The sequence below is a fragment of the Mytilus trossulus genome, chromosome 7 (assembly GCF_036588685.1).
Source record: "Mytilus trossulus isolate FHL-02 chromosome 7, PNRI_Mtr1.1.1.hap1, whole genome shotgun sequence".
Taxonomy (NCBI): Eukaryota; Metazoa; Mollusca; class Bivalvia; order Mytilida; family Mytilidae; genus Mytilus; species Mytilus trossulus.
Genome location: NC_086379.1, coordinates 66,803,212 through 66,823,354, shown reverse-complemented (window position 1 = coordinate 66,823,354; position 20,143 = coordinate 66,803,212). Strand labels below are relative to the sequence as shown.

The following is a 20,143-nucleotide window of genomic DNA, read 5'->3' as shown; positions in this document are numbered from 1 at the left end:
ATAAAAAGTAACAGCATAACCATCATTAGTAACAGGAAGGATATTCAAGACATTTTCACTGAAGAATCGAAGAGTTAATCTACTATATGCCAACCATTTCATTTAATATAAGTTATCACCACCATATCAAATAAATTTCAAAATAATATACAGTATATTGAATAACAAAATAGGTTTTTTGCTTTTGATAACAGCAGAGAACATTGTGCAATTCAAGTATAGTAGATAGTAACAGAAAGGAATTTATTTTAGAATTTTTCATTACCTAGGCAGATTTTTCATCTTGCAAATACAGTTTCAAAGACTAAATGACATTGTTTGCTGTTATCTTCCAATTGTGACCAATCTAAAATGATGTATTTTTCTTAAACTTTAAAATAAAGCAGAAAAATCCTTTCTGTTACCAACTCTGTCCTGTTACCGTTGTCCTGTTACTCAAGATTCTTTCATGTTACCGACATACCGAACTATATTTATGTATATTTCTAAACCTTTTGCAATTGCAAATGTTAAAATCAATAATTGGCATTTGATAAACTATTGCAGGATATACTAGTAAACCACAAATAATGTCTAAAACTTATTCCTTATTCCCATTAGAAACTTTTTAAAATTGATTCCCTTTGGTAACAGGAAAGAACTGGATTTTTTTGTACCATTTTTAAAATTGCCATTGTTTCCTTATTAAACAATTGTTTGAATTACAGACAACAGTTCCTAGATCCCAAATGTGTGTTCTTCGATTTGTGCTATTGAAATACCGGGTTTAAAGAATTTTTTTTGGTTTTTTTCTTATTGCCAAAAAAATTGCATTAATATTGAAATATCGTTTTCAACTCATCGGTGACCATTATTTTAATTAATATTTTTTAATAAGCTAAACTATTGCCAAATTTGGGTGATTTCTGTAATTCAGTTCTTTTTGTTTATTTTCGATATAACCTTATTTTCTCCCGTATTAGTTCAACAGAAAGAAAAAAAAAAATTTAACAAAAATGTATGCTTCTTTCGAAGGCAGATTGTGAGCTTAAATAAACGGTGACCCACTTTTTACTTTTATTTTTCTATTAAGTATAAGATAAAGTTCATTTATAGAAAAAAATATAGGTAAATCTATATTCCCCATTTCCATTCTAAATTTTATATAAGAAGAAAAATTTGGTTTATACCCGCGAGCCCCCTAAACCGTTGGGGACTATCATAAATTAGTATAGATAAGATGCTTTATTATTTCCTAAAAATGGGCTCACAAGGAGCAAAATATAATATCATTGTAATATTATTCTTTTACAAATATAATAAACAATACCGTATACATAGTTAAAACACAAATAAGAAACAACAGTTTTTCACATATTAGTATATATATATAAAACATTTGTCTCAGACACACCTCTAGACAGTAACAAAAAGAATACTGCGAGAAGGCTAAATATATCTAGCTGAACTGCAAGAGGCACCAAGGGACGGTGCTATATGGCATGGTGGGTAAATATTACAATGTGATATCGGGACATTAATGAAATGGTAAGATATGGTAAGAAGTTGCACATAACTGCTTTGTCATCTTCGTGCCTGGTGCAGAGGAGTCAGTACTATTTAAAGTGACACTTGAACAACTGCAAGAGGCACCAAGGGACAATGCTAATTGACATGCCAAAGTGCACAAAATACGAAAAATATAAAATATTACCAGTTCAATAATTTTTTTTAACACAAACAAAAAGGTAATAGAACTTATACGATGTGTCCTGTACCCCATCATGCCAACCTCGTGCCTAGTGCAGAAAGCTTGATTTAAATATTTATCTTTTAAGTTGTATTTTATCCTGATCAATTAACTCGCAGACAAATATCAAGATTCTGAATCCAGATTTTTTACATACCTTAGAACACCTTATTGTTCAATTTAGAACAAACTCATTTGATTGATAGCCATAGCGTTGAAAAACTAAATAAAATTGTTCGCGGTTTGCAAGGAAATCAAACTTACCTCAGACCATAAATCCATAAATATAACTGAATATTACGGTGATCTATGGTGGCCGGGATGCGGCCATTTCGCGTTTTCGCGTTTACTCCTCTCACTTTCACGCGAATACGAGAAATCGAGAAATCGGGAATTCGGGAAATCGGGAAATAAAGAAATCGCGAAATCGAGAAATTGAGAAATCGCGAAATCGGAAAATCGAGGAATTTCTCGATTTCGCGTGTATGCTTTCACGATTTTCCGAGTTCCCGATTTCCCAATTTCTCGATTTCTCGATTTCCCGATTTCCCAATTTCCCAATTTCTCAATTTCTCTTTTTCTCGAATTCCCGATTTCTCAATTTCTCCTTTTCTTGATTTCCCGATTCCCGATTTCTTGATTTTGCTTCCTCGATTTCCCGATTTCCCGATTTCTCAATTTCTCTATCTCGAATGAAAGTGCAAGGAGAAAACTCGAAAACGCGAAAACGCGAAAACGCGAAATGGCCGCATCCGGCCACCATAGAGTGCACATGCAAAACTATTTCGATTATTCAGTTTTAGATAAATATCATTTGTGTTATGATGGCAATAATACATGAGGGCCTGGGTGGAGATCCTTCGCTTCTGTTTCTTTATTCTTAAGCCGTTTTTCTCTGTTCTGTATATATCTATATATCCTTGCCTAAACCTAACATAAATTAATTCCTAAACTAACTCTAACGATGAACTAAACCCTGTCTCCATAAGAAAACGAAAACTCGGTCAATTTTAAGGATATAAGACAAGAGGTAGAGCCAATCTACCCTATTTTGGAAATGTCTTAAAGCTGAATATACATATAAGACATTCACCTATCCACTAGTTTATATTGCCATTATTATACCCATAAAAGTATTGTATTGACCATGTTATACCTCTATGGTTACCGCACATCAGCACAGTCTCATCTAAAGACCATCCAGGGGCACCTGATTTAATCCCCATGATTTGTAGTGTGGTTCGTAGTGCTAAATGTTCGATTTTTTTTTTGCATAGAGTTGAGTGACTAAAAGGTTTATAGAAAAATGTAAAAAAAATGTCAATGTAGAATTCATTCATCGAAAGTAACTTCGCACATGTAATCTATGCATTTAGAAAATATCTTTAGACTTGTGCATTAACCAACATAGACGAGCTCACCTTTTCAACTTTTAATTCCAATAAGCAACCTTCTAGTACTACTAGTGGAGCAGGATATGCGTACCATTTTGGAACACCTGATAGAAACCATTTTTTGTTGCAATTCGATTTGAGTAGTCTTCAATTTTATGTGTAGGGGTTTGTAGACTATTTTTCGTCGTTTTGTTTTTTGTCTGTTCATCCGTTATACTACTTGTTTTCGTCGACTTCGTTGATTTCTGTATTCTTTAAAAATGCAGTTTTTTTATTTATCTTCAAAAATAGCGTGTTTGTTTTTATGTTGTGCTGTAACAACACAGCTTCAGGATAAGTTTTAAGCGCTCACAAACATATTCAACCCTATGCCTGCCCCAAGTCCGCATTAGCATGTAGTTCTGTGGTTGTTGTTGGTTCATGTCTGTCATATTTGTTTTTCGTAAATTGTTTTTTTCTTTCTTATTATGATTAGGCCGTTACTTTTCTTAATTGAAATTGAAAAGTTTCCTGCATAATTTTTATGTCGCCCACTAAGGCCTTTTTTGCCGACTATACACTATTTTTTTTTTCATTTATTAAGTCTGTACTAAATTAATTACATCCACTTCATTTGAACTTTGGTAGTTTGTCTATTTCTTAGACTGTTTTGTGTCCGCAGTTTAGTCTTGTTTTTTAGTTAGCCGTTGTATAACTCATCTGGTACACCTATGTCTAGTCACGAGGATCATAGTGGGCGGCAGAAGTGACTCGAGGAAGGAACTGCTTACCCTTCCGGATTACCCGAGACCGTCCCATTTTTTCATGGCTCCTTTTTTCATCCCCTCTCGCCAACGTTTATGAACGCCTCCATCCGTCCGTAACAATTCTTGTAAACGCCCTAGAACCAACATCCTTTATTGGATTTTAAACAAACTTGGTACAATGAATGTCATTAGAAAGTTTGTGGGGGCATGTTACAGTGGAGGATCCAGAGGAGGGGTTCCGGGGGTGCGCACCCCCCTTTATTTTTGCCGATCAATGCATTTGTATCGGGACATATGTTTTGCACCCCCCTTTGCCCTGGGTTAGCACCCCCCCTTTCGAAAATTCCTGCATCCGCCCCTGCGTTAGGTATAATGAAATGTCTAATATTCTTCAGAATATCTTTCCTCGTCACGTGTTCATCTTTTTGGCAGTTTTGCGCCATGTAACGGTAGCAGTTAGGGGTATATAATATAGGGAAGTTCAACAACATGGGAACTGGTTGGGTATCAATTAAGCGCATAATAATGAAAAAAACACATATCATTTTAAGGATGTCGATCAGTAAAACATTAATTGTATTATGAACGCTGAAATTGAAGATATCGGAAGTAAACATAAAGTAGGAGTTCAATTGTTTTAGAATATTTAGTAACTTTACCAATAAATGCAAATGAAAAAAGAACATAAAATTGAGAAAGGAAATGGTGAATATGTCAAAGCGACAACCACCCGACCATAGAGTAAACAACAGCCGAAGGCAACCCATGGGTCTTCAATGTAGCGAGAATTCCCGCACCCGTAGGAGTCCCTCAACTGGCCCCTTAAATATGCATAATAGTACAGTGATAATGGACGTCATACTAAACTCCGAATTATACACAAGAAACTAAAATTTAAAAATCATACAAGACTAACAAAGGCCAGATGCTCCTGACTTGGGACAGGCGCAAAATTGCGGCGGGGTTAAACATGTTTATGAGATCTCAATCCTCCCCCTATACCTCTAGCCAATGTAGAAAAGTAAAAGAATAACAATACGCACATTAAAATTCAATTCAAGATAAGTCCGAGTCCGATGTCAAAAGATGTAACTGCATGCATGAACTGCATACATGAACATGCTAAAACTATTACGTTACATGAATTGTGTCAACTTGGGCGAGAGTACCAAAATAGGATTCAGATATACAATTAAACAAATACCTAATTTCAATTGTTCGTTTCAACTTTGTTCATTTTATCTATATAATGCATGAACTGCATACATGAACATGCTAAAACTATTACGTTACTTGAATTGTGTCACCTTGGGCGAGAGTACCAACATAGGATTCAGATATACAATTAAACAAATACCTAATTTCAATTGTTCGTTTCAACTATGTTCATTTTATCTATATAATTGTAATAAATTATCAATAACAATTTGTAAAACTGAAAATAAAGATTGTTTCAATTTAACCAATATGATTAAATAACATGTATGGTCAGTTCGTAATGAACCGTACGCGTACGGTCCAAATACTCATATGGTCTGGAACAGATATACTTGATGTTTTCTGTCATCTGCTTGAACAGAATAATTTTTTCACATAGTATGAAGGGTAACAGATTTTTTTTTTAGTTAAATGGTCTCCCTTGCATATGAATCCCATATACAATAGTATTTGTTAACAATTTTGGTCAAAGTTTGTTTAAGGAGCTACCATTTGATTTATATTGGGGGCTAGGATGAAAAATTTTGTCCTGCATTTTTTTTAGCTGTAATCTCTGTCATGCCTTTTTATTTTTCACTCTGTTCGGTCCTGCCTTTTTTTTTTTTAGTTTATCCTGACTTTTTTTTTTACCTAAATTGTCGTCCTGAATTTTTTTTTTTTGCAAGTGTCTCATCTTGCATTTTTGTTTACTTAAAACTCCTGTCCTGCCTATTTTTTCGAATTTCATCCAAGCCCCCACCCCTACCACCATATCAATCAAATGGTAGCTCCCTTAAATATAATGAAATTGAAAGTTTGGATAAGAATGGATAGCCTCACATCACGGTTTAGCAGTATGTGACATAATAATAATGTGTATCATTAATTGTTTCAGACAAAACTGTGACGTTGAAACAATGATTTGTATAGTTACATTTCATTAATATTTGTATAGTTACAAATCCTTGGTTAAAAATAAACTCGGTAAGCACATACTTTTTTTGGAAACTTATTTGAACAAGCTAAACAAGTTAAACTAATTTTCCATACATTTATTTTATTAAAAAAGTTTCAATTTCTGCCCTTAATTAGGCATGGCATTTCTGTAAGTCCCCCGCCCCCTTTGTCCGACAAAGATCAATGTAAATAAAGATACTAGTACACTGATTGATCATATTTATGTCAATAATCCAAATATGATAGAGGAATCACATGTGTGTAGATATGCAATTAGTGACCATTATCCTATCTGTTTAACAAGGAAAGAAGTCAACATAGGCAAAAAGAATACACACAGTACAATTACATATAGAAATTTCAAAAATTTCAACCAAAACAATTTTTTATTAGATCTGCAATCTACGCCTTTTCATGAAATTGAATTTGAAGAAAACCCCTCTGACTGTCTACAATTGTTTTATGATATGTTGAACAAGGCTTTAGATAAACATGCTCCTGTTGTTAAAAAGAGAGTTAAAAGAGACAGACAGCCTGAATGGTATAATAGTGAAATCATTTACGCTAGGAATATGAGAGATAAATATAATGCACTTGGTTTATGGAGTGAGTATAGATTTTGGAGAAATAAAACTAAACAAATTATTGATAACTCAAAAAAGAATTATTATAAAAATATGGTAAAAGACTCAAATGACCCTAAAACATTATGGAAATGTCTTCACAGTCTGAACCCAAAAGTTAAAAATACACCATATGAGTTGGCCACAGAAGATAACAATACAACTAAAAGTAAAAAATGTATAGCTGATACTTTTAATAACTTTTTCACTTCCTGTGCGGAAAAACTAAGAGAACAAGGAAGTTATACACCTGTTAACAAAGCAGATTTTAGTAATCTTAGTAAATTTGTTAAAAATAAATTACATAAACATGAAAAATTTTCTATACCACCAGTGAATATGAATGAGCTATTTAATGAATTAGCAAAACTTGATATAAATAAAGCATCTGGTATGGATAATATTGGTCCAAAAATCCTAAGATTATAAGTGCCCCTTTTATTGCATCACCTCTCACATATATATTTAACAGAATGATAGATACTGGTATATATCCTTCATTACTGAAGAATGCTAAGGTAACACCAGTTTTCAAGGATGGTGACAAGCTTTTAGCAACAAATTACAGACCTATATCAGTTCTTCCAACTTTATCAAAATTAATAGAAAAACATGTTTCTAATAAAATGTACAAATATTTATCTAAACTTAAACTTTCACACCCTACACAATCTGGTTTCAGGCCACAGCATTCTTGTCAAACTGCACTTATCAATATCATTGACAAATGGTTGCAAGAAATGAATGATGGTAATTTAAATCTAGCAATTTTATTAGATTTTAAAAAAGCTTTTGATTTGGTAGATCATGATATTCTTTGTTTAAAGCTTGAAATTTATGGATTTAGTGAGGCTACTGTTAGTTTTTTTAAGTCATACCTCAATAACAGAAAACAGCAGGTAAACATTTGTAATGTTTATTCTGAACAACAACATATAAAATTTGGTGTCCCCCAAGGTTCTATACTTGGTCCCCTATTGTTTGTATTATTTATAAACGACCTTCCCTTATGTATTGAAAATTGTGAAACAGACCTATAGGCTGATGACACCACTCTTCATAAATCTGGGAAAAACATAGAAAACATACATGATGATGTTCAAGAAGATTTATACAGGGTTGAAGAGTGGTGTAAAATGAACAACATGTTCATTAATGCAAATAAAACAAAATGTTTGGTTACTGGAACAAAACAGAAACTATCAATTCAGACTTATCAACCAAACTTGATAATAAATTCAAAAGTTTTACAAAATTCTTCATGTGAAAAATTATTAGGTGTTAAAATTGACAGCACACTTAACTGGAAAAATCAAATTGACCAAGTTTGTGCTAATATATCATCCAGAATATACCTTCTTTCTAAAATAAAGAAGTTTTTAGATATAGATGCAAGGAAAACATATTACAATGGGTATATTCTTCCCTTAATTGACTACTGCTGTATTATTTGGGGTGAATGTAAAAATGAAGGGAAAACAAGAATTTTAAAACTCCAAAAAAGAGCAGCAAGATTAATTCTAGATGCAGATCCTTTATCCCCCTCAGCCCCCTTATTTAAAAAACTTGGGTGGATGACAGTTGACAATAGAATAAATTACCACAAATATTTACTTCTATATAAATGTATGCGTATGGAAGCACCAATGTACCTAGTTCAAAAGTTTAAACTGAAATCAGATAATAATCCTTACTCCTTAAGAGGTGTCACTCAAGGTAATCTGATAGTTCCTAAGCCAAAAGCTGAACTATTTAAGAAATCCTTTGCTTATTCTGGATCAGTATTATGGAATGGACTACCACACAAACTGCGTAAGGCTCAAAACACTTTTACTTGTAAGCAAAGTATCAAGAAGTACTTAACACAATCCTGATAAGAAATATTTGCTACAATCATGACAATGCATTTGTAATGTATATTTTTTTTTTTTTTTTTTTTTTTTTTTTTTTTTTTTTTACTTCTTAAACAGCATTATATCTTATGTTAATAACAATACATTGAACTACATGACTGTAAATTAACTATGTGTAAATATCTGTTTTGATTGTATTGTAATTTGTATGTGAGGGCCTCAGGGAAGATTAGTTTATTGTAACTAACTGAGTTTACCCTCTTTAAATAAAGAATTTATTATTATTATTATTATACCTGCGTATTCGTAGGGTAGCACATAAGTTGACATTGATTATGATCCGTAATCTACCGGAAGTCTAAACACAATTTCCGGCGGAAGGTCTTTTCTAATATTTTGACTCAGGTCTGCATGAATATTCTCGTTAAATCATTAAATATCTTTTCCATCATTCTCATAATTCCTCTATGGTCAATGAATATGTCTTCAACAGTTTGTATTTTAAGCGTTTTTAACGATTTTACCGCGCTAGGCCCTGAACATAAGTAGAAATTTAAATTTTTTACTTCATATTTCAAGTTCCTCCAAGTTTCGTGAAAATGTTGCAACTGCTTAACATATTGGCAGATAGTAAACACTTAAAAGCATTATATAGTTATATAAAGGATCATAAACTTTCTGAGACCATCTGTATTAAACGTAGAATTGCTGAATGTATGCACGAAGACAGTTGATTATAAAATAACTATTTCTTCATGAGACTAAAATGAAGAAGCTGGATATGTTTCTTATGACCTGGCATTTTTGCCATACTCATTATGCCTAGAACGCAAGCACATAGATGTCACTGTCACATATCCCACATTTCCAGAATTTCATTGTGCCAACTTAAACATGTTTAAGTAGAACTGGGTATCTAGTTTGTCCAAATAAATTAAAAATACACCTTATTGCTATACATCTTATCGCTATTTGTCTGCCATTAATACTGAATATCACACAGGTTCCTGTAAAACTTTGACGTCATATAAGAAAATATCTGACGCCATAATGGAAGAGTGATTTTTGTATACGTCAAAAGTTCAAGCAGCTAGGGATTAGCATTAAGGTGTATTTGTCCCCCTTTACTGGACATCACACAGGTTCCTACAAAATATTGACGTCATTAAACATAATATCTGATTCCACAATAGATAAGTGATTGTTGTATGGCGTCACACAAGTTCATGTTGGGTCAGCGGGATATAGGAAATGTCATACTACAATAACTTTTTCAATGTGGCGTCATATAATTTTGTATTGTGACATCGAAATTTTAAGAGAACCTATGTGATGTCTAGTAATTGTGGACAAATAGCCTCAAGGTGTATAGACATATTCAAACTTGTATGTAAATTTGTCCACCATTACAATCACACAGGTTTCCGTAAACTTTGATATCACAATTCAAAAAATCAAAACATTTGATGTCACAATAAGAAAGTGATGTTGCTTGTTTCGGAAACAATGTAATTCAAAGAAATGTTCAATAATGATATATTTTGTTTCATTTATCAGCATGGCACCCAGAAAGGGGAAAACTCAGCAGACTGAGCAAGTGGTGCTTGGACCACAAGTAAAAGAAGGCGAGAATGTGTTTGGAGTTGCACACATCTTTGCCAGTTTCAACGACACATTTGTACATGTGACTGACCTGTCTGGAAAGTAAGTTTAACTGAAATGGTATCCTCAGTATTTCTTTCAATGTTGAATCAAAAGGTTGCATACCATTCTTTCAACATTTCATAAGGTTGGAGAGTTCCCACTAATTGGTGAACTTCTTCCCTAAATAAGTTACAATCCCTTATTTGAGTAATCATTCAATAGTGTTAAAAATGAAATTTTCTGAACTGAATCTTTTTACTTGAAATGGCACATATAATGATGTTCATAAGAAATGCTTTTCAAAAAATGTCCAGTCTCAATCTGATTTACAAAATCATGAAAACTTTAAAAAAACAAAAAAAACAAAAAAAAAACAACTTCAAGGCTACTAACATAAACAAATAAAATAAAAATATTTTTTTTTTTTTTTTAAATGTTCTATTTTTATAAGATAGTGCAATTTTTGGAATAAAGACCTAGTCACGAAAATTGTTTTGAACTCTTATCAAATAATCTTCAAATATTGGATTGATACTCATTTGACAAATAGTTCCCAATTTGGTGTATTGTCCCCAAACTGTTCGATAGCATTTCAAGGTGTACCTGGAAAAAAATTGAGCCTTTTTTTTTAAACATGAAAAAAGAAAGCAACTGCAAGCTACTGTGGCACAAACACATGTTTATCAATGAAAATAGCAGCGTTATTGTATTGGTTTGATTTTGTTAATTAACCCATTTACCTAATTACAGCCTGGCTAACCTGGTTAAAAAATTGTTTGTTTATCCTATATATAAAAGTATTTTACAAGAATGGAAGTTTGAGGTGACCGGTTTTAATAAAACTTTAACCATAGAAGCTTGAGGGAAAGTCCACCAGAAAATTGTTTCAACTGGTCAAGTACACATGCATTTAGTAAAAATTGATAAAAACATTTTCATATGACCAAGTAAAGCACATACAATGACAATATGTAAACCATTATGAATGATCATTTAATTTATTCTTTTCTCTGCTTTAAAGGGAAACTATTGCCAGAGTCACTGGTGGTATGAAAGTGAAGGCTGACAGAGATGAAGCATCCCCATACGCTGCTATGTTGGCTGCACAGGATGTAGCTGAAAAATGTAAAACTTTGGGAATCAATGCCCTTCACATTAAACTGAGAGCTACTGGAGGAAATAGGTAATTCAAATGAACTGTTCCTATACTCATGTAAAACGGGCATCTTTTATTATGAGAATTTCTGGCCGGGGGGATTAGTTTTTTCCTGGTTTGTCCATACATTCCAAAATTCCTCCCTTTCTCTAACTCGACATTGACACAACAAAATGTAACGAAACTAATGGGGCCTAAATTAAAATATTGTTTGTTTGCCCTTTTCCGACCCTATGTTTTGAAACAGGGTAGGTAGGTAGGTAAAATATTTTATTTTTTTCCCCAAAAAAATAACTTGGCTCGGTATATTATTTGTCATGGGTAGGCAGGTAGGTATAATATTTTATTTTATAGATACAAACTCTGCATAATGTCATTTGTGTCCGGTTTTTTTTGCAAATAAGTTTTCTGGGACTATTAGTTAAAAAAAAATATCACATAGAATGTGAAGCTAAATCATATGCACAGTACTATTTTGTTTTAAAATATCAAAATATAGAGCTGTGCCGCATATCTTCAACGTTTATATGCCTGGAACTTTGAAGAGTTTGAACTTGCACTTATATTCTGTACTATGTACCTCGTACTGATAAGATATGTCCGGACAGACATACATGACTAGTAGAAAAAGTCCGTAGAGTGTTAAAAAACATCGTGTGTGCCTTTGTTTCCAATAAAAATGCTACAAGACTTAAAACTGACAATTGTCACGTATTTCACATCGCATTTATAAATGATCTGTATGGACAACTTCGCGATTTTACTGCCAGATATTCTCCACTTTACATGGTTTTGTCACTTTTGATTCAAATCAGATATAAATAATATAGCGGCATCGTTAACATAATCATCCTGATCTGCGGATCACAAAAGGCCATCCCTACATATAATACAACGTCCGTTCGCAAATTAGTTTGTACACACGTTGATAATTTTGTATCAAACTAACTTATAAATTTGTAAATGAACCCTGCTCTTTAAATATAAAGGTACAGAGTAGCGTACGTCATCTCATGATTTCAGGAAGCGTTCACATGCTGAATATCGATTTCAAACAAATGCTTTGAAACTTCAAATGCAAGTGTTCATGTCAAACGCTCAGGTGATACCAAACGGACTGGACCTTATACGTTAAAGATAAAACCCGAGAATTCCGGATAAAATAGTTTTGAGCGGGAAATACAAATATAAGATTTTTGGTAGGAACGAAAAAATAAAATAAAATAAAATCTTGCTGGTAAATACAAATAAAAGATCTTCAGGCGCAACGAATTTATAGGGTCGGTCGGTAAAGGGCAAACAATCAATATTTTAATTTAAGCCTGGGCAAAGCTTTTTACTTCCAAATACAGATAACTTTTTAACATGGTAGATTCACTTTACTTTTCATGAGTTATGTCCCATTGTAAGTAAAAAGAAAAAATTCTGAATTTGCCATTTATTGTGTTTTACAGACTTGTTTTTTTTATTGTTTTGAAAAATTGAATAAATTGAGGTGAAGAACATGTTTAAGGATTATGTACCCTTAACATATTTTTTGTCCTTGATTACACTTAAAAAAGCATTCAAAAAGCTACATAGTTAAAAATTAAAATTTAACGAAGCTGTTTTAAAAAAAAATGTTCTTATTTCAGGACCAAGACACCTGGACCTGGAGCCCAGTCAGCTCTTAGAGCTTTGGCTCGATCAGGAATGAAAATTGGCAGAATTGGTTAGTATATAAAAGATGTTGCAAGGCTTTTTAAAATGTAGGCAATTTTTAGGCATAAGTCTCGCAAAGGTGACTCCGATGGTTGCATTGAGTGCAGGAGGTCATTAAAAATATTGTATTTGATGCTTCTCAACTAAAACACTGCATTTACAATCGCAATGTAATAATGTTAATATAGACGTGTCAGAATAATCTCTCTAGTAGGGTGACATATTTACTGTTGAATGAAACTTTGTGGACTATATAAAAAAGAAGAGGTGGTTTGATTGCCAATGAGACAACTGTCCACAAGAGACCCAAAATGACACAGACATTAACAACTATAGGTCACCGTATGGCTTTCAATAATGAGTAAAGCCCATACAGCATAGTCAGCTATACAAGGCTGTTGATAATCTGTCTTAACTTTGCTGATAAGATACAAAGCTGGGGACATATACATATTCAATTTCCCCCTAGATGTGGATAGAATTTACTAATGCTCAATTTTCTTGCTGGAAGACATTTTTTAAATGGGCTGTTTTCTTGCTTTGTTGTAGCTGAAGAAAAAAATGTATTTCCTTGATTATTAAAGTTATTGCAAAATATAATTGATAGTTCAAGAACCTCTATAACATATCACTATGCATTGTAACACAACATTGTCTCTTTTTTGCAGAGGATGTTACACCAATCCCATCAGACAGTACCAGAAGGAAGGGAGGTCGTAGAGGACGTCGTTTGTAAACTGCAAATAAATTATCAAAAAGGCTCAAGTGTTTCAATATGATTGTAAATAGATATTCTATATGTCAATACATGATCTAATGAGTTCTCAACATCTTGTTCAGTAGAAACAAAGCATAAATAAATGCTAGATATCCTGAAGTTTCTCCTATTTATTGATGTCTCAAATGGAGATGTAGATATGCTTCAATGAGTAATGTGTGAAAATGCTGTAAGCTTACTGTTATGGTTTTTTTAAGAGCTGATTCTTGCCAATATTTATTGTATATATTGCAGTGTTCCAGTTTGATTGCTGCCCTCTTTCTGATGCTCTGTGTCCTATTTTGCAAGTCCATGCCTTCGTTTGCATATTATTTTTTATGAAAAAAACTATAATTCTACCCGTCTTCATGTTTCTGACAAGTTTATGTTCCTTGGATGATTAACAAGTGTGATAAGTTATAACAGATAAGCCACTTACCTTCAAATGGGTCATAAATTATTTGTCAATAAAAATAAATTGACAATATTAGTTAACTGCTTAAAAAAGTGGGGGTATATTGTTTAACCTTTGTCTGTCTGTCCCATGAATAATTTTTGTTGTGGCTTATTAGGATCTACTTTACAAGGATTTCTGAAATTTAGGTTTGTGGGTTTATATAAGTTGGCTATACATCTATACACCTTGATGAGTTTTCAGAATCGCTGAACAACTTCCAAACATTTGCACAATTTTCACACAAGTAGCCAAGTTGAAAATGTCATCCCATTTTCCTCGTATATTATATGTGTATAAGGATTTCTGACATTTCGTTTGAGGCTTTGTATGAGTCTGCTATAAAGTTGATGCATTTTCAGTATAATCACTTATACACTTTCTGTATACCAAAATGAAATATTTTTAGGAATGGGGTGTATCATCAATGAGCAGCGGTGTGCAGTTTCACTTATTTTTACCCAGTAATAATGGTGTGACAACATCCTATTTTTCAAATGTTGTTAGACGTGCCCTTTTCATTCTTGCCCACCCCCTTTGAAATCCTTGCTGGAACCCTAATAAGTAGGTTCTCATTTTTTGTCTCGCCTGCAAGACCGGTCAATCGTCAACTTCTTGTGTATAAAATTTTATATTACATAAGGTTGAAGACCTGAATGTTACATACCTTGTATGCAATTGCCTTGATCTTGTTTTCATGGTTCAATGACAGCTTGAAAGAAAAAATTTCTCATGTGTATTTCTGACTTATAAGCAATTAAAGAATAACTATTTGGTATATGGATTCCTTTCAACATTTACATGTGAATCAGACAAGAGTTCTTCTGATCTACCTGATTCCAAGGTAATTTAATAGGTCTGTTTCTTAGATACTGTAATTATATGTGGTATATTGAATGTGGCACATTAGTCACCAGTGTTAAACTGACCTCGACATAAATTTCATGGTTCACTGGTTAAGTTTTGGTGTATGAAATATTGAGCAGGTTTCATCTAACCTTGACCTCAATTTCAATGTCCCTCGGTCAATGTAAAGTTTTGAAGTTTTGGTCTGTATTTAAACCATTAATAGCAAGCAATTGGTCAGCTTTATATGATGTATGGAATAAAAGTAAGCTGTTTATGTCTGATTGGCAGGTATAATCTTCTGATGCAGAAAGATTGACATAGGGATAGTGATCCGGCAGTATTGGCTTACTTCTTTAAATGCTTTATATTTTAGAAGGTGGAAGACCTGGATGACTCCTGTTAAGTTTTCGTCAGTCGCATGTCCTTGACCTGATTTTCATGGTTCAGTGACTGCTTGAAGAAGTTGAAGTTTATTTGTAATGTTAAATTCTCTTTTATTATAAGTAATAGATAACTATAATTTGGTATGTGAGTACCTTGTAAGGTCTTCATTCCTATCAGACAGTTTTCACTAGATCTAGACCTCATTTTATGGATAAGTGAACAAAGTTAAATTTTGGTAGTGAAGTCCATATCTCAGATACTATAAGCAATAAGTCAATTATATTCGGTGCATTGAAGGACTAAGATGTCCAACTGGCAAGTTTCATCTGACTTTTTTGTGTTTTTGGTCTGTTTTTCTTTACTGTATGCAATAGGTCTTCTATATTTGGTGTATGGAAAGATTGTAAGGTGTACATGTCTAGCTGGAAGGTGTCACCTGACCTCATTTTCATGGTTCAGTAGTCAAAGTTAAGTTTTTGAGTTTTGGTCTTTTTTACCATATGCAATAGGTCAACTATATTAAGTGTATGGAAATATTTTGATGAGCTATGTCAGTCGTGCAGGTGTTATTTGACCTTGACCTCATTTTCACTATAAGCAATAGGTCAACTATATTTGTATGGAAAAATTGTTAGCTGTTCATATCCAGCTGGCATGGTTCATCTGACCTTTACCTCATTTTTATGGTTCATTAGTCAATGATTAGTTTTCTTGGTTAATGTTAAGTCTATGCGACAGTTGTAATAAAGCTCTATATCTAGGAATCAACATCTCAATGGTAAGTAAAGAAGGCAAGACATTTCAGTGTGTACTCATCATTGTTAATGTTAAGTCTGGTGTGGGTAAGCTCACAGTTCCTTTGGCCATCACTTGTCGTCATCCGTCTGGTGTAAACTATTTCAAACATCTTCTCCTCTGAAACTACTGAACCAATTCCAACCAAATTCAAGCTGAATGATCCTAAGGGTATCTAGAATAACGTTTGTGTTTTATTTTCTGTTTATTCAAAAAACATGGCTGCCTAAAAAGAACATAGGGGTAAAATGTGCACACGCTGAAATGTCTCGCCTTCTTTACTAATCATTGATATTATGTTGATAGACCTAAATTTAAAGCTTTATTACAACTGTCACATTAACTCAACATTAACCAAGAAAACGAAACATTGATCAATGAACCATGAAAATGAGGTCAGATCAACCATGCCAGGCAGTCATGTACAGCTAAAAATTCTTCAATACAACAAATATAGTTGACCTATTGCTTATAAATTAAGAAAAACAGACCAAAACACAAATACTTAGCAATGGACTGTGAAAATGAGGTCAAGGTCAAATAAATCCAGTGTAACAGACATATAGATAATAAAATATTTCCATACACCAAATATAGTAGACCTATTGCATAAAGTATTAGAAAAATAGATCAAAACTAAAAAACTTAACTTTGACCACTGAACCATTAAAATGAGGTCACAGTCAGATGACACCTGTCAGCTAGACATGTACACCTTACAATCATTCCATACACCAAATATAGTAGACCTATTGTATATAGTATAAAAAAAACCAGACAAAAACACAAAAACTTAACAATAACCACTGAACCATGAAAATGAGGTCAAGGTCAGATGACACATGTCAGTTAGACAAGTACACCTTACAATCCTTCCATACACCAAATATACTAGACCTTTTGCTTATAGTATCTGAATTATGGACTTAACCCCTAAAACTTAACCTTGTTCACTGATCCATGAATAGAGGTTGAGGTCAAGTGAAAACTGTCTGACGGGCATGAGGACATTGCAAGGTACGCACATACCAAATATAGTTATCCAATTACATACCGTAATAAGAGAGAATTAAACATTACAAAAATTCTAAACTTTTTTTTCAAGTAGTCACTGAACCATGAAAATGAGGTCATGGACATTGGACATGTGACTGGCACAAAGTTTATAACACGAGGCATCTATATACAAAATATGAAGCATCCAGGTCTTCTACCTTCTAAAATATAAAAGCTTTTAAGAAGTTAGCTAACGCTGCTGCCCTAGCCGCAGCCGCCGGATCACTATCCCTATGTCGAGCTTTCTGCACCAAAAGTTGCAGGCTCGACAAAAACCAAAGCATTTAGAGAGCCTTTTGTTTAATTACCTCAAGTAGACGGTCGGCTACATTTAGACCTTTATCTATAAGACTCAACATAATCAATGGTAAGTTAGGCAGCTGAGACATTTCAGTGTGTGCACTTTTTGTTTAAACTAGGTGCCCTCTGAATGATGATTCAAAGAAGATTTATGTAAAAGTTAACTGATGACAGACACCAAGTGATGAGAAAAGTTCATTTTGGCCATTTTGCCAGGTGAGCTAAAACTGAAGTATGCATGTTGTGTGTAGTACTACCTGTACTAAACTTTCACAACCTTGACCAGTTTTATGAAATTTGAAGGCCATATGAACCCTGTCTAACAGACATGTTAAGCTTTCAGGAATCTTATAAACCAAATTTACTTAACCTTTTAACAAAAGAAGTCACATAACCATGAAAAAAGAGGTCAAAGATAAGGACACATGAAAGAAACTTCTAAATAATAACATAAGACATTAGCACACAAGGTATAAAGCATCCAGGTCTAACTTCTGAAATATAAAGCTTCGTGCAGCCAACTTATTACCACTATGTGTTTATACATTCTTTGACTTTTGTCACAGGCGACAGTTAAATCAAGATAACTCGAGTGACCTTGAGATGTTCCTGTTGTCGATAAGTGGTAAGTGAGGACATTATAATATAATTCTAGCGTCAGACCAATCTTCTTCAAAAATCCTTGTGTAAAGTATGCATCATATGAATATTGTCAAAAGTTTAGTATTCTGTCAGTTTCAAAGTACTTTTTGTTTGAATGAGATTGGTTTGTCCCTACCTATAATGAGAAGTGTTTGTTAGCATTGGCATTCACACTTACCTCCAGAATGAGAACCATATTTTTATACGACCGCAAATTTTGAAAAAATTTTCGTCGTATATTGCTATCACGTTGGCGTCGTCGTCGTCGTCGTCCGAATACTTTTAGTTTTCGCACTCTAACTTTAGTAAAAGTGAATAGAAATCTATGAAATTTTAACACAAGGTTTATGACCAGAAAAGGAAGGCTGGTATTGATTTTGGGAGTTTTGGTCCCAACATTTTAGGAATTAGGGGCCAAAAAGGGCCCAAATAAGCATTTTCTTGGTTTTTGCACTATAACTTTAGTTTAAGTTAATAGAAATCTATGAAATTTTGACACAAGGTTTATAACCACAAAATAAAGGTTGGGATTGATTTTGGGAGTTTTATTTTAAACAGTTTAGGAATTAGGGGCCAAAAAAGGGCCCAAATAAGCATTATTCTTGGTTTTCGCAAAATAACTTTAGTTAAAGTAAATAGAAATCAATGAAATTTAAACACAATGTTTATGACCACAAAAGGAAGGTTGGTATTGATTTTGGGAGTTTCGGTCCCAACAGTTTAGGAATTAGGGGCCAAAAAGGGACCCAAATAAGCATTTTTCTTGGTTTTCGCACCATAGCGTTAGTATAAGTAAATAGTAATCTATGAAATTTAAACACAAGGTTTATGACTATAAAAGGAAGGTTGGTATTGATTTTGGAAGTTTTGGTCCCAACAGTTAAGGAAAAAGGGGCCCAAAGGGTCCAAAATTAAACTTTGTTTGATTTCATCAAAATTGAATAATTGGGGTTCTTTAATATGCCGAATCTAACTGTGTATGTAGATTCTTAATTTTTGGTCCAGTTTTAAAATTGGTCTAAATTAAAGTGCAAAGGGTCCAAAATTAAACTAAGTTTGATTTTAACAAAAATTAAATTCTTGGGCCTCTTTGATATGCTGAATCTAAACATGTACTTAGATTTTTGATTATGGGCCCAGTTTTCAAGTTGGTCCAAATCAGGATCTAAAATTATTATTTTAAGTATTGTGCAATAGCAAGTCTTTTCAATTGCACAGTATTGTGCAATGGCAAGAAATATCTAATTTCACAATATTGTGAAATAGCAATTTTTTTTTTAATTAAGAGTTATCTTTCTTTGTCCAGTATAGTAAGCAAGAAATATCTGCAAGAATTTTTTTTAATTGGAGTTATCTTTCTTTGTCCAGAATCAACTTAAATCTTTGTTATATACAATATACAATGTATATTCACTTTTTACTACCAACTGATAAATTTAAATAATCTTAACCATTCAGTGATAACAAGCAGTTTTTTTACATCATGTATTTAAATGAGTAGTAATTGTTGCAAACTCCATTAGAATATTTTAATTGAAATTAGTTTTGGAATAAGGGAAAGGGGGATGTGAATAAAAAATTGGGTTAAATTTTTCTCATTTGAAGTTTCATAAATAAAAAGAAAATTTCTTCAAACATTTTTTTGAGAGGATTAATATTCAACAGCATAGTGAAAATGGTGAATTGCTCTAAGAGAAAACAAAAAAATTTTAAGTTCATTTGAATACATTCATTCTGTGTCAGAAACCTATGCTGTGTCAACTATTTAATCACAATCCAAATTTAGAGCGGAATCCAGCTTGAATGTTGTGTCCATACTTGCCCCAACCGTTCAGGGTTCAACCTCTGCGGTCGTATAAAGCTACGCCCTGCGGAGCATCTGGTAAACAGTTATTCTGTAGCCCAG

General features: G+C 33.1%; 1 protein-coding gene across 1 annotated transcript; it reads left to right on the top strand.

Annotated features, from left to right (window-relative positions):
* The first annotated feature begins 8,793 nt into the window (after window positions 1–8,793).
* Window positions 8,794–13,759, top strand: LOC134725632 (small ribosomal subunit protein uS11). The gene is made up of 5 exons (XM_063589605.1): window positions 8,794–8,904; window positions 10,057–10,203; window positions 11,165–11,326; window positions 12,934–13,010; window positions 13,669–13,759. Exons 2-5 carry the CDS (start codon window positions 10,058–10,060, stop codon window positions 13,734–13,736), a joined length of 453 nt encoding a protein of 150 aa, XP_063445675.1. The 5' UTR covers window positions 8,794–8,904; window position 10,057; the 3' UTR covers window positions 13,737–13,759.
* Window positions 13,760–20,143: the final 6,384 nt, after the last annotated feature.